At 46.8% G+C, this 16,053-nt stretch overlaps 1 protein-coding gene across 3 annotated transcripts in view; it reads right to left on the bottom strand.

The window, feature by feature from the left end:
• Positions 1 to 15,689, bottom strand: part of EYE (conserved oligomeric Golgi complex component-related / COG complex component-like protein) — a 52,295-nt gene extending 36,606 nt beyond the window's left edge. For 2 of the 3 annotated variants that reach the window (XM_086775345.1, XM_086775347.1), the window contains exon 1: positions 15,079 to 15,574. Coding sequence is in view for 1 of the 3 variants with exons in the window: in XM_086775344.1 (XP_086631470.1) it covers positions 15,093 to 15,383 (291 nt within the window). In the remaining 2 variants the exon portion in view is untranslated. Of the gene's footprint in view, positions 1 to 15,078 lie in introns of all 3 variants that reach the window. The other variant, XM_086775344.1, reaches the window with a different exon arrangement.
• Positions 15,690 to 16,053: the final 364 nt, after the last annotated feature.

Genomic DNA, 16,053 nt, shown 5'->3' with positions numbered 1-16,053 from the left:
TTTCTGTACAGAAGGTGCAGGACCTGGAATGGTGAACTGGTCCCATGTGAGCCCAGTCCGGGACAAGTCAGCCAGGGATCCATCTCAGTCGTCCGAGGTCAGGTGTGCACTGTCCTGCACATGAAACAGTGCCAGTCCGCGCTGTGAGTCTCCCTCTAGAATGATGTCGGTGGTTTTGTGTATCTGGTATGGTACCGGATGCCAGATCACTGAGTAGAGTAGGTTTAGGACAAGGGGCCAGCCCATAGGGCTACCCCGGAGCTTAGTATGGGCATGGGAATGGTGTCAAACCATCCCCATGAGCATGGTTAGTTAGTACGAAAGGTACGATACGGTACGGTATGATAAAATACGGTACTAATTGGTACCTTAAAAATTTTTTAGGTGCGGTACGATATTAGTACGTTTTTTTTTAAAAAATACTTCCTAAACTTAAAAATTGTAGACAAGAAGTTACAAAATAGTAGAACCATGAACATAATGTCATCATGCCATTAGAGTACAAAATTGCTACAAAAGGATAGGCCAAAAACTCATGGCATGGGCGACCGCCAACATGCGTACATACATGATACTACATACTACAATACATCATCGATGGGCTAGAAGGAGATAGATGCCCAATGCCTAGAGAGCTATAACATATCAAAAGTCTACATCATCACCAACATCTGCATGATCATCAACATGATCACTACTAGAGTGTCCATCAAGAGAGTTCTCTGAAGAGGACTCTTCGAAGGTGGACGAGACACTCTGGGGATCATTCTCGCTAAGTAGGTTGCCATCATCATCAAACAAGGGCTCTCTAGGCAGTGGGGTATCATCATGGGGGGGCAATGGAATATCATCATGAAGGCGGGGATTGGAGCTCGAGGATCCCCGCCTCACATATGTGCGAAGGCCACCCTTTGCCAATGTCGAAGGCGGAGGCCTATGAACTCCAACTGCTCGGCCCCGTCCATGCTGACTCCTGGTGCTGCGAGTATCTGCTGCCACAAGCTCACTATAGAGCTCCATGAAGATTGCCTCCTCCTCCTCATCAGGCAATATGATCGCTTGCCTAATATGGCAATGGCAAGTGCACACGCTCCTGACAAACAGCTCCCTATAGGCTGCAAAGGGCGATGAATGGCTCTCTGGAAGACTGAAATTGCTCCACACAAACACACCCAAACAAACAAACAAACCCACCCCCAAAAAAAAAAAAAAAACATTTTCGTACGGTATCGTACGAATCCGTACGGTACCGTACCGTACGACAGGTACGTACGGTTTCAGTCGTACGACGTACGGAATCAACTATGCCCATGAGCCTTGAGGGCCAGGAAGGCCCAGGCTGGACCCACCAGCCATGGAAGGGCTGTGGGACAGCCCTAGGGCAAAGATAAGGCTATTTTCAGGAGCATACAGCCTTTAAATGGCTGTAGGGCATGTATGGGGCAGCCCATACAGGCTGCCCAGCTTTGGGATTGTGGGCAAAAGATGTGCCCAGCCCTTAAGAAGCAGGCGCCTCATGTCCAACCAGCCAAGAAGTGATGCGCAAGATTTATGGGAATTTTTCCAGCATTTAATGGGATTTTTCAGCATTAAATGCTGAATATCCAGTCGTGGGACATATCTGATGATGGCCGCCTGCCCTTATGCTGGCCGACTGCTCCTGAAGGATAGTATAAATAGAAGAGAGCCATAATCCCATCATTCATCTCAGTTTTCACCAAGTGCTCAAGCCAATCAAGGGCCAGTCAAGCCAAGGAGATTGCCAAGCAAAGGGGTGGACTTCTGAAGGTCAAGGGCAGGATTTTCCAGCCAAGAAAAGGTCAAGTTTACTGTATTTGTTTTCAGATTTACATCATTCTAATAAAGCAAATACACCATCCGTGGTGGGGGCCCTACAGAGGATAATTGGGACCCAATACTGTGTCCTCTCCATCTCCCCCTCTCTCTATTTTCTGCACATCTCCTTTCAGTTTGTGCGTTAATTTCCATCGCGAAAAGAGTGCTGATTTCTGAGTTTTGAAGTACCGATCCTTCTCCGAAGCTTCCGCATATTACACAAGGTCTGAAGTTTCAAGCTCTCACACAAGCAAGCTGTAGCCTCTCAAGACACACTCTCCCTCACACACACTCTCTCAAGCTTCACACACACACACCCCCACCCATCCTCACACTCAAGTTCTCCCTCGACTTTCAAGGCTCAAGCCTCACTCACTCTCTCTCTCTCTCTCTCTCTCTCTCTCAAGCTATCAAGTGACAAGGAGGCATCCATCATCCATGGCATCCTCCTCGTGGCAGTGGCTCTTCAAGTTCCAACTACCCGTAGAAGGACGACGGGATGGACATGGTGGGATGAGGTCAATCACACCCCATCCCCTCATGGAGGTGGTGCACAGCCATGGACATGCAAGCTTTGCCCGTATAGGCGAGTAGGTGGTACTGACAAAGTAATTTTTAAGTGCCGTTCCTACCCCGTCCCCGTTTCCTACATATGGCCGTCCCCCGTCCCGTCCCCGTCCCCGTCCCCCGTCCCTTGTGACTATGATACATACCTTGGAGGATAGCTTCCGCCACCCTATTGGAAGGCTCCCCATCCGCAACAAAGCCCACTACATGCTCGGGACCAATGATCTCCATGGTGGTAGCCCACTCCACCGCAAGCACATCCGCGCTCTTCCCGGTGCCGAATGCATCACGAGATGAGATGAAGTACATCTCTCCGCGGGAATATGCAACCACGCCATGAATACTCCTCTTGCGGGTGTCGCTCCATCCATCTACAATGAGGGAGACTCCATTCCTCCCATTGCCGCTTTGTGTTGTCGGCCGCTTGCTCTACAATGCGCTTCTCCTTCTCGAGCAATGTAGTGCGTGTTAGACATCATCCCCTACTTGCTGGCTTCCTATTTTGTGTTCTATTTTAGCCTCTAGGGCTGACCATGTTAGTCTGAGGGGCTGGTCACCCCTCACATACATTTTCCCATATTTTTTCCCATTTTATGGAGTCTTGGGTATTTTTCCCAATCATGTAGGTATTTATCTCCAGTCAGCTGCCTTCATGTAGAGGTATATATAGCCGGCATGCCTCCCTCATATTTCACTGCTTAGCATTGCTTGCCTAGCTTGTCTAGCTGCAATCCCTCACATACGAGGTTCTCCCCTCTTGCTCAGGACATGTATTCCTTTTGGTGATGATATTGAGAGCAGGTTCTCACCTGTGTTTTCTCTCCATCTCTCTCTCTCACTCTCTCTCCTGTGTTTCCACTTTCCCTTCTTCCGCTGCACATTCTATCATGGTCTCAGAGCGCCGGTGATTGTCAGCGTTGGATGCTCCCTCCTCTACCACTTCAGATCTGCGTTTTTCTACCCATGGACAGATCTGCGTTTTTTCACCAGTTGAAGCTTGTGTTTCAGATTTTCAAGGGCTGATTCATCCCTCTTTCAGTGGGCTGCAATTTCTCCTCTTCAGGGCGTCAATTGGCAACCTCTAGGCAGCCTGACACGGGCGTTTTTTTTGGACAACATACCTATCCTTCTTGGCGGCACCTTCCAAGGTTCTCAGGCGTTTTTTTCAAGTCTGGACAACAACATAGTTGTCCCAAACAGGCTGCGTTTTTGGCCTGTTTGGGCTTGCTTTCCCAGCCCTGATCTTGGAGCTCTCTGGGCTCCCTTTTGCCTATCCTTTCTCAGTTATCTTGTGCCATCCCCCCCCACCCCCCCCCCTATTGTTCTCTGCAGCAGTTCTTTATCTGAGGCTTCAGCGTTTCCATATTCAGCCTATTCTACAGCCCCTTTTACCTCTGCATTTTCAGATTTGCAGCCATGGTTGCTGCGTTTTTCTGAACCGATCTTGCTGGTAGCTCTACCTTCACTTGGGCTTCATCTGTTGGACCCGAAGGTACCTTCTCTTCGGTGTTTTTCCTCATAGGAGGTGTGGACACTGGTCGGCCTGAATTTTCAGGTTTGTAGTCCTTGTTTGGCTGCATTTTCTTCTCCAGTGGACACAAATCACTTGTAGAGGGGGTTTCTTGATTGGATTGTGGCTTTGGAGGCAGTTTGGTACTCGAGAAGGATTCTGAATTTCAGATTTCAGTCAGCGTTTTGCTGATTTTGGACCATCTATACCTGTGTTTTGTTCTTGGCCTACACAGTTTCCCGGTTTCTACATGTTCCTTGCCTTCCGTTGGCAGTGGAGTGATATTTTTGCTGGGTAGCAGTGTTTTGGCTGTGTTTTGCTTCCCATAGGAGTTTTCTACACTCAGACGGGGCCTTTCTCCAGCTACTTCACTTGAGGATCAGTTTCAAGAGCTGTGTTGTATATGTGGAGACTTTCTTCTTTGACAAGAGTTTACAGTTATTTGGAGGATCTTTTCAGAGATCTTGAGCAGAGTTTATTTTGTCCGAGCTTGTGTGAAAAGATGCAGGGAAGAAGAGAGCTTGAGCTCTTGCAAGCACACGCACACTCACAAAACCCTAAGAGAGAACACACAAGATGAGAGGCTGAAAATCTTCTTCTTCTTCACACAACACTCAGCACACCATATACAAAGATAAGAGTACACTAAATATGAAAAGGTACTCAACCAAATACATACTAGGGTTCTCTATAGTGTGAACCCAACTAAATGAGCTGGTGCTATAACTATGCCAGTCTCTACAATGGCTGTCACACAGCTTGTCATCCCACTGGCCGCATATCACCCATGATCTCACCAACCATGCCAGTGATGTAAGTGTGGGGCCTATCCCCCAGGCGGGTCATCAGTGTCCACCGTCTCACTAGATGAGCTCGATATCTCAACACTCCCCCTCGAGCTCAACTCCATCTCATGTACACCAAGCGAAGCCCTGAATCTGCGGAGCTTCTCTGTACCCAATGCTTTGGTGAAGATGTCAGCAACCTGATCCTGTGTGCTGACATAAACAAGGTCAATGTCTCCTGCCAAAGCCTTCTCTCTGACAAAATGGTAGTGGACCTCTATATGCTTCGTGCAAGCATGAAAAACTGGGTTCTTGGCCAACTGTATATACTGCTAATGTTGTCACAAAAAATGACAACTTGTCTATCCACTGATAGACCCGAATCTACAAGTAGCTTTCTCAACCAAGCTACCTCACATGCTGCCATAGCAGCATCTCTGTACTCGGTCTCTGTACTGGATAGAGCAACCGTAGGCTGCTTCTTGCTGCTCCAAGTCACAGCAGCACTCCCCAAAGAAAACATGAAGCCACTAGTAGATCTTCTATCTGAGATACTACCAGCCCAATCAGCATCTGTGTACCCATGTACACATATCTCTGTCGCAGTTTCATAAAATAGTGCACAATGCAAAGTAGACCTCACATACCTCAGTATGCGTCTCAATGCATCCAAATGCGGCTTCCGAGGAACCTGCATAAACTGACTCACCAACCCAACAGCATAGCTCAAATCTGGCCTGGTGATCGTCATGTAGATCAACCTTCCTACTATGCGCCTATACATAGTAGGATCCTCCAAAATCTCTCCTGAATCTGCACTCAACTTGCCATTCTCATCCAATGGCACTGAGATAAGCTTACAGCCTGTCATACCATACTTGGACAACATGTCCAAGCCATACTGTCTCTGCAATAATCCAATACCATGTGGTGACCTAATCACCTAAATACCCAAGAAATATCTGAGCTCCCCCAGATCCTTCATCTCAAACTTCTGTCTAAGCAAGATCTTTACATCAAAGATCTCTGCATCATGGTCCCCCGTAATGATCAGGTCATCTACATAGATGACAACAAGCACAACTCCTCTATCACTGTGTCTCACATACAGCGAGAAATCTGCATTGGCTACATGAAAGCCAATAGTGACAAGATATTCAGAAATCTTGTCAGACCATGCTCTTGGTGCTTGTTTTAAGCCATACACATCCTCATAACATGGTGGCTGCAACATATACACCTCTTCCTGCAAATCCCCATGCAATAATGCATTCTTTACATCCATCTGATGTAAAGACCAATGCTTTGACACAGCCACTGCTATCACAACTCTCACTGTTGCCATCTTGGCCACTGGGCTGAAAGTTTCCTCATAATCAATGCCATATGTCTGCGCATATCCTTTGGCTACCAATCTAGCCTTGTACCTGCTTATGCTTCCATCACTGTTATGTTTTACTTTGTACATCCACTTGCATCCAATGGCTTTCTTGCCTTCAGGCAATTGCACTAAATCCCAAGTCTCATTTCCATATAGTGCATCCATCTCCTCATCCATAGCTTTCTCCCAACACACATTTCCAACAACCTCATCAATGCATGTGGGCTCTACAACCTGCACAACTTTTGCCATGTATGCATAGTGATGTGCCACATAACCATCATAGGTAAACCTCTGCACAGGATTCTTCACTCTCCCAGATCTTCGCAGCTTTGCATTCATGGCTTCCATAGCCTTCTTTACACTAGGTGTTCTCATAGCTGGTATCCCAAGATCCTCATCAAGGCTCATCTCTGAGCCACTAGACTCTCCATCAACATGAGAATGCCCTACAGAAATGTCAGGCATACTAAGGGGCTCAACCACTTTCTCTTTGCCTTTATGTGATGTACTAATCACATTTGCAGGACTGGTATTATGACGCAGCCTACCACTCCATGGTCTATCAACTGAACCACTAGATGAGGACTCTCCTGGTCCACTCAAAGACTGTGATTGCTGACTTGCATTTTGTGCAACCACATTTCCACACAGATCAGCCCCAACAGCTTCTTTTTCAGCAGCATACCAACTACTCATCTCATCAAAAACAACATCCCTGCTTACCCTCAACTCACGTGTAGCAGGGTTATAACACCTGTATCTCTTTTGCTCAAGGAAATACCCAATAAACACACATTTTTCAGCTTTTGGATCCAGCTTAGTTCTCAGCTCATCTGGCACATGCACATATGCAACGCATCCAAAGACTTTCAGATGAGACAAATCAAGTTTTGTGCCAGTAAACCTCTCCTCTGGAGTTACATCATGTATGACTACAGTTGGAGTCCTGTTCATGATGTAAACTGCTGTAAAAACAGCCTCAGCCCAATAGCTATGCGGCATATTCTTCTCTCCCATCAATGCTCGCGCAATCTCAACAATGTGCCTGTTTTTCCGCTCAGCAACTCCATTTTGCTGCGGAAGGCATCTGCATGTAAACTGTCTCCGAATACCATTCTTCTTTAAAAATTCAGAGAACTCATTGGAGAAGTACTCTCCCCCCCCATCTGACCTTAGACACTTTACATGTTTCCCTGTTTGCTTTTTAACCATAACTCTGAAATTCTGAAAATGAGTGAACACCTCATTCTTCTCCTTCATAAAGTATAGCCACACTTTCCTTGTGTGGTCATCAATAAATGTCACATAATACCTGCAGCCTCCCATAGACATGGTCTTTGTAGGACCCCATACATCTGAATGCACAACATCTAGTGCATTTCTGCTCACATTTGTGTTACGTGGAAATACATGCTTTGTTTGCTTTCCAAATTGGCATGCTTCACATATTTTCTGCATACCTTCAACTTTAAACTTTGGCAGCCCTGTCACAATTTCTTTAGTTTGCATAGACTTCATTCTCTGCACATTCACATGTCCAATTCTTTTATGCCAAATGTTTGTGTCTGCAACAATTCATGAACCATTTGCAAATATCGCAGCACTCACTTCAGGCATGTTTACATTCAATGTAAACATTTTGCCCACTCTGTTGCCTTTTGCAACCAACCTGCACTTGTCTTTAAAGTCTTTAACATAACAACCATCAGGGTTAAACCGAACCTGCAAACCCTGCTCAATCATCTGGCGAACTGAAACCACATTCTTTGTTATGTTCGGAACATGAAGTACATCTGCAAGATACTTCACTTAGCCATCCTGCATTGACAATGGCACATCTCCAACATGGGCAATTGAATGAGCAGTGTCATCCCCTGTTTCCACAAAACCTGGTCTTTCAAGGTTTTTCATCTCCTTGAACCACTCCCCATGACTTGTCATGTGGTTCGAAGCACCTCAATCAACGTACCATACATCATCTTTATGTGCTGCTTCAACATTTTCAGACATGGCATTAACGACATGCTGCATAACAAACAACCTTTCATTATCCTCATTGTTTCTGCTCGAGGATGCATAGTTGTTTTGCTGTAATTTTCCATTTTGCATGTCAGCCTGCTTCTTATAACAATCTGCCTGCACATGTCCAGGCTTACCACGATAAAAGCATCCACGTGTATCATTATACTGCCTTTGCCAATTTCCACGACCTCTTTGACTCCCCCTGCCTCTGAATTGGCCTCTTCCACCTGCGTGTTGTTGTTGTTGTGAATTCTGGGATTGTTATTGCTGCTGCTACTGGCCATAATTCTGATTACCTGTTCGACCATCTCCTTGGCCGCGTCCACGGCCTCCTCTACCTCGTCCTCTTCCTGAACTTGTGTAGAAGGCCTGTTGCTCTGAACTGTTTTTGTTTTGTGAAGATTGTTGGTCTTCACCCAAGCTCTTCTCTTCTATAATCCACATAGACACCAAATCTGTGAAATTGGGAATGTTTTCCCGAGTCTGAATAGACGTCTTGAACGCCTTGTATTGTGGGCCGAGACCACGTAGACAGACTTCCACCTTATCATCATCATCTACTGAAACACCAATAGATACAAGTGATTCCACAATACCCTTGATCTTCAATGCATAGTCATTCACAAACATACTCTTTTTCTCCACAGTATGAAGTTCATTCTTCAACTGTATCTTTCGTGCCTTGGTATTCGTTTCATAGAGTTTTACCAAGGTGTCCCACGCCTCCTTGGGAGACTTGGCATCCTGTATGTGCCCAATCATGGTGTCCTGTATACTCATAGAGAGCCAATACATAACTTTTCTGGCTCCTTGGTTCCAATCCTTGAAGACTTTCACATCTGCAGCAGTCGGATTGATCTCCGGTATCTCCAGTGCCTCTTCATGCTCACCTTCTATGTAGTCCCAGCAACCCTTTCCCATCAGGAAATTTGTCAACCTGAACCTTCAAGCATGGAAGTTGTTCTTATCAAGCTTCTCAACATGCTCAACAACAATCTGGTTTATGCCATCATTTGACATCTTGCCAGACACACAAATTTACCAGAAACAGCACTCTGGTTTGTCCTGCACAAACTGCTGTATTTTCTGCAACGGTACTCTACTACACTCAAATGTCACAACCAGTGATCTCAATGTGCATACATACACCCAATGGCAACTGTTGACCTCCTTGCAGCACACACAATGTCTGCACAACCAATCTGTCTTCCTGCAGTTCTTAAACAGAGTTCTGCATAGAATCGATGACTTACCCGCAGTGCTCGAGATCGCTTGCTTTCTGAAAAACGAAGGTCCTAACGCGCCCGAAATGCGTTACTCACGCGAAGAAAGCTCCTCAATCAGAGATTGTTTGCCGGTGCCTCCCGTACAGCTCCCGACAAGGGTGTAGTCGCCAACACAAATAGGGAAGAGTAGATGAAGCTCTTACCCTCATACCGCTTCCTGTGCTTCTCTTACTTGCAGCTCAGCCCTTAGCATGAACCAGGCTCTGATACCATGAAAAGATGCAGGGGAGAAGAGAGAGGGGAGAAGAGAGCTTGAGGTCTTGCAAGCACACACACACTCACAAAACCGTAAAAGAGAACACACAAGGTGAGAGGCTGAAAATCTTCTTCTTCTTCACACAACACTCAACACACCATATACAAAGATAAGAGTACACTAAATATGAAAAGGTACTCAACCAAATACATACTAGGGTTCTCTATAGTGTGAACCCAACTAAATGAGCTGGCGCTATAACTATGCCAGTCTCTACAATGGCTGTCACATAGCCTGTCATCCCACTGGCCGCATATCACCCATGATCTCACCAACCATGCCAGTGGTGTAAGTGTGGGGCCTATCCCCCAGGCGGGTCATCAGTGTCCACCGCCTCACTAGATGAGCTCGATATCTCAACATTGTGTTCTTTGCAGTATTTGCAGAACAAGGAGGGTGTTTTGCCCTTTGCAGTGTGATCCTTTCACGTGGATTCTTTATTTGTTGCTGAAGAATCAAGTTGGGCTTATATCAGTCCGACGTTATCTTCTTTCAGAGGGAGATCTGGAGTCCTTTCATCTTGCGATGCCCACCTCAGTGGTTTGTACTTATGTATAGCATTGGGCAGCTCATGTTATGGAGTTTGAGCAGATGGACCCTATCTTTTCTTCAGAGTCTTTACATCTTGCGATGCCGACCTTTTCAGAGGACGCTTTTATACAGCATTTAGCTACTCTTTGTACAAAGTTGGAGCAAATTGACTCTATTTCTTTTTAGCGTTCCAGTGAGGAGCAACTTGCTTCTCCCAGGATTGATTATATATAGGATCTGATCTTGGTTGGTTTTGAGGTTTTTCATACCTTCTCTAGGCTGGATACACGACATTCGACTTCGGGGAGTGTTCTTACACTTGGGCTTGGGACCATTATTTGGAGCAGCACGTCGCAGCCTATATGGTTGTTTTCTTCCAAAGGAGCGGTGTACCTAGCAGCTTGTTCTGTTGCTTTTGTAGCTGAGTTGCTGAGGAGATTGCTTGTGGAGCTTTCTTGGTACCTATTTCTGCAATCTTTCATCTTTGATCGAGGACGGTGTCTCTCTGGCTTCTTGGAGTTTGCTCTACATCCGCCGCTGCTAAGAGGGGATGTTAGACATCATCCCCTACTTGCTGGCTTCCTATTTTGTGTCCTATTTTAGCCTCTAAGGCTGACCATGTTAGTCTGAGGGACTCGTCACCCCTCACATATATTTTTCCCATTTTATGGAGTCCTGGGTATTTTTGCCAGTCGTGTAGGTATTTATCTCCAGTCGGCTGCCTTCATGTAAAGGTATATATAGCCGGCATGCCTCCCTCATATTTCGCTGCTTAGCATTGCTTGCCTAGCTTGTCTAGCTGCAGTCCCTCACATACGAGATTCTCCCCTCTTGCTCGGGACATGTATTCCTTTTGGTGATGATATTGAGAGCAGGTTCTCACCTGTGTTTTCTCTCCATCTCTCTCTCTCTCACTCTCTCTCCTGTGTTTCCACTTTCCCTTCTTCCGCTGCACATTCTATCAGTGCCCAAGCTCTCGGATGAGGGGGCACCTTCACCATCGAGTCGGAATGTTGCTCCATCCATGACGCCCGCACCCTCCATCTCCACGGCCTCTCAACCCTTGAGTGGCCCACGGCAACAATCTACACTTGGGGAGAATTGGAACCCCAAGTTGAAGGAGGAGGTGGATATGGCGGTGGCCCGCTTCTTCTTCCACGACCACATTGCCTTTCAAGCGGCTACGTAAGTGCAATCGATCATTGCCAATTCATCATTAATGTTTTCATCATCCTAGTCCCCTTCTCATTAGTAAATTGCTTTCTTAAATAGGTCGGAATACTTCAAGGTCATGGTTAAGAAGATTGGGGAGTATGGCTCAACCTATATGCATAGCGTGCATGATCCCAATCCACCACACGACTCCATCGTAGACGCTTGAGTTCCTCTCCCCATCGTCGTGGGATCCACGGCCACTCGTGGTGTCCTTCTTGCTGCTTCGACCGCCTCGTAGACGGCAAGCTTGTCAAGTTCCCGTCTCTTTTCGGGCGTGACATTCGTGCAAAACCGTATCTCATGCGCACTCTCATGCAAGAGGTGGGCTCGCACTTTGTCGGCACCACCCATTCGCCGGTACAGGCAAAGCTTGCATGCCCATGGCCGAGAACCGCCTCCATGAACGGATGGGGTGTAGTTAACCTCCTCTCCCCATGTCCATCCCGTCGTCCTTCTACGGGAAGCCCCGGCACGTGAGAAGAATGCCATGGTCGAAGATGGCTTGAGCCTTGAGAGAGGGAGAGAGAGGGAGAGAGAGGCTTGAGGGAGAGAGACTAGAGACTAGAGTGCTTGTGTGAGAGCCTAGAGGCTTGGAAGTTGAAAGACTCAAGAGGCTTGAGGGAGAGGTGAGAGAGTGAGAGAGAGAGAGAGAGAGAGAGAGTCTAGAGAGTAGATCCTTGTGTGAGAGGCTTGGAACTTGGAAGTTGGAAGATGCTTGAGGGAGAGAGACTAGAGAGAGTAGATACAATCATAGAGTGTGGCTTGCCGCTTGAAGCTTGAGCGATGAGCAAAGTGCCAAAGACTCAAGAGACTAAAGAGAGAGTTGCTTGAAGGGTTGTGTGTGTGCTTGTAGCCTTGTAGCCTTATTCTTATATAGATAGGCAAGAGAGAGACAAGGGCCAAGCCTCAAAGGCCAAGGCAAGAGAGAGAGGCAAGGCCCAAGTGGCAAGAGGGGAAGGCGTGCCCAAACGGCCACCTAAACGGCCAGAAACGGGCAAAAAAAAGGATCGTTGCAGGGCACAATGACTCCTTGCCGTCCCCCCATAGGTCTGTCCCCCACACCGTCCCCTGCCAGCATCCGTCCCCGTCCCTTGTGAGGGACTCCTCCAGAGGGACGTCAGACCGTCCCCTTCCGTCCCCATTTCTGATGCGCCCCGGCGTCCCAAGCTGCCGACCCTTCCGTCCCCTGTGACTATGTTGGTTACCCTGTAACACTCTGATACCAATGTGACATGCGGGGGATTGATCGAAGTAAAACAACCTTAGGCTCAACTAAACTTCACTTAGAAACACTTGAGAGAAAGGGAATGGCTTCAAATTTCAATGCAAATGCAATGTAGCTATATTAAATGCAATGGTCACAATGAGATATATGAATAGATCTATGCCTGTCCTAAATGAGTATCCTTCTCGGGAAGAGAGAGATGCTGAATGATGATGATGACTGAATGTTCCTTTCTCCAATGCTGAGGTCCACCCTTGAGATGCTGGCTTTCCTCTATGTAGGAGGTAGGAGATGACTATTCTGACTACTGTACTGCTGAATGCTGAACTCCACACCTTCCTAGGGCCTTCAGCTGAAGACCACCAAAACGATGGAGATATCCTGGACTGAATGATGCGCTTTGCCTTTTATATGTGGACTGGATGCTGGTCGGGATGTGCCTACTGCAGTCGGCTGAGGGAATATGTCCACGACTGGAATAAATGTCAATCAGCTGGCTATAGTGCCCTGTCAGCTGCTGAATACTCAAGTCGGCTGCCCACAATGTTGCCTAATGCTTGAATGACATGCTTAATGCTAAGAATGCTCTGATCAATGCTCATCAATGCTAAGAATGCCATGTCACCTGTACACCAACTCGGTGTGCACATGACACTGCCTGCACCAAACCTGACTGTGCTGATTTCTCCTGCAAATCTGGTGCCAAATCTCCTCCAAAGGTCTCTGCTGCTCTGAGGTTCCCAGCCTGCTGAATGCTCATTCTCAATAACATTGTACCCTTGTAGATTAGGCCTCACAATGGTCTCTCTCTCAACCTAATCTACCGTGTACATGGCCGCAGAAGACATGGCTCATGCATCTTAGGTCTGATGCATGTGGCATACCATAGTAGGATTTCATCTGCTCATAGAGTTGCACATGATATACATAAACATATGAAATTCAACCACTGGTGTTTCAACTACTGAACCTTGTTTTTAAAAAATGGAAAGTGTTCACCTACATGTCAACTTTTGAGAAGAGACTCCTCTCTATAAAAAATAAAATGCTGTCATTCTTACTTCTTCAAGCAGCTTCTTAATCTCTACAAAACCTAGAGATGTTCTTATCCTTTCCAGCAGCTTCTAAGCATCTGCATAACTTCTCACGTACATGCCCTAAGTTGGATGCACATGGACACATCCTCTACTGCAGCCACCAAAAAACGCAAAGTTCGAGGATGAGTTTGGACCAGTTGTGCAGCATTTTCGTGTGCTAACGCCAGGGCTTCATCATATGTGAGGCCCTGAAGCCATTCACATATCATCTGATCACCCAAAATGTATGTCTCCTGCTGGTTTTGTTATCCTTCAACTACAAGCTTTTGAGTAATGTTCTCCTATCTCTCCTTCTTGTTGCTCCAGCCTGCAGTACTTGTTCAACCTTTAGATTTAGAGTGGTGGTAAGGTAACGCTATTTCACCCTAACCATAAAATCATTTCATGTGTAGTTCACTTTCCCCCTTTTTTGTTGTGTGCTCTACCTCATTGTTTCCAGCAAGTGACTGCATCACCCGAAAGATAAATGGCAGTATCACCTGATAGATAAATGGAGGCCTGGAGGTCTTGTCCTCCATTTTGCACCACTGTGAAGTAAGACTCATAACTAACTAATCCAGGCAATCACCTCCACAAAAATGGCTTTAGCTAGAAACCTGGTGAATGCTACCTTTCCTAGTAGAACACACTGGTCTATCAATGATTGGAACTTCTCCCGTGCCAACAATCCTGTTCAAAATATATATACCTAGATGAATCCAGGAACATGCCCAAATTCACCTTTTAGGAACGTGTATGCTATATACTCATGGTAGTCAACCCACAAGACTATATAACTATCAACTCACTCCAAGTGTCTTACAAGAGGCCCCCTTCTCATACCCCCGCCCTCAATGAGCTTTGAACACCCTGGGATACCAATGAGGTGCCCATGGCACCAACCCTTCTAGGCTGATTTCTGATCCACCTTCTACTCCTGCTCTGCGGTGGACACAAACAGGAAATGATGGTGGCAAAAATCCCTTGCATTGGTAGGCCATTTTTCTGCCTTCCAGCCTAGGTGAAATTTCTCAGAGGATGGCGAGTGTCTAGATCCATGAGACCACAGAATTTTTCCCAATTCCTCACATTCCGCCTCAACTCGCACAGCATGGGACCAAGCCCTAACCTTAGGTCTCTGAAATTACATAAACTATATTAGGTCTTTAGAACCATGAACCATGAAGAATGTCACCCTGGATCTCTAATACATACAAGCCATGAAGAAGCTAACCCTAGGTATCTGAGATCACATGAAGCATTGAAATCTTGAACAAGGTCTCTGCAGATCACATAACCTTGGTGGCAATATGAAATGCAAAAAATAAATAAACTGAAATTAGGTTATTTGCTTCGATCAGATCTGCAATGGAAAGAAGAGAGACCTGGTGAGAGAGACCTGTTTGAGCTTGTGGAGGATCGTGGAGACGGTGGATCGCAGGGACGAGGCGTCATCTCGCAGTCTGATGATCTCGCGGGAGGCTCTGGGGACCTTGAGGAGAGAAGCGGAGCTCTGCTCTTCAAGGGACGAAGCGATGTTCTCCGAGATGAGCTGCAGCTTCATCTCCAGGTCGTTGAGGTGCTTGTCGATGGGATCCTCCGAGTGCCGAGACCTGCAGGCCGTGTTCACCCACGCCTTCGGATCGAACTTCTCCTCTGCGAAGGAACCCAGGTCCACCATCGTCGTCATTGCTTAGGGTTGCAGGGTTCGTTTAGGGTTTTTAGAGCTCTCTGTTTAAGATGCCACATCCCCTGTGCAAGAGCATTGCTTCTCTCTGTGTTTAGGCTATGGCAGAAAGGGAGAGATCCTCCTGTGCAAGATTTGCTTTCGGTCCACGTTGCCGATTGCGGTCTGTCCACGCAGGATGCCAGATGGACATCAAAAAATGCAAGAGTTAGTACACCTGGCTAAATGTGCCAGTCCACTCCCAGAGCCCTCTAAGCTAAAAAGACAGTGGGAAAGGGCAAAAGCCTAGAAAAGGAGGGGATCTCCCCCGTCGATTCTAGAGTCTCCCCATCTATGTTAAGGAAAGCCTACCCTAACCATGTTGTGGGGGAAGTTGCCTATCCGTCGAGCTCGAGCATGGCTCAAGAGCTCCATCGTAGCCGCTCATCACCGCCGTCCTTCCGCACTCGTTGTCACACCGAGGCGGTTGCTCTAATCCAATGGGTGATGCAAGCTCTCTCGTGAAGATCGTGTGGGATCTCCGCGGAATAGAATAGCGTTGGTTAGACTAATCACGAGAGAGAGAGAGAGAGAGAGAGAGGGAGAGAGGGAACAAGTGATTAGCACTAATCACTCCCAAACCCTAACCCTAAGCACACCACACATGCCAGATTAGAGTTACAAGAGAGAGGGA

The sequence above is a fragment of the Cibotium barometz genome, chromosome 35 (assembly GCF_041138505.1).
Source record: "Cibotium barometz isolate CiBa-2024 chromosome 35, ASM4113850v1, whole genome shotgun sequence".
Lineage (NCBI taxonomy): Eukaryota > Viridiplantae > Streptophyta > Polypodiopsida > Cyatheales > Cibotiaceae > Cibotium > Cibotium barometz.
The sequence above is the reverse complement of the archived record's forward strand: the minus strand, read 5'-3'. Positions and strand labels throughout refer to the sequence as shown.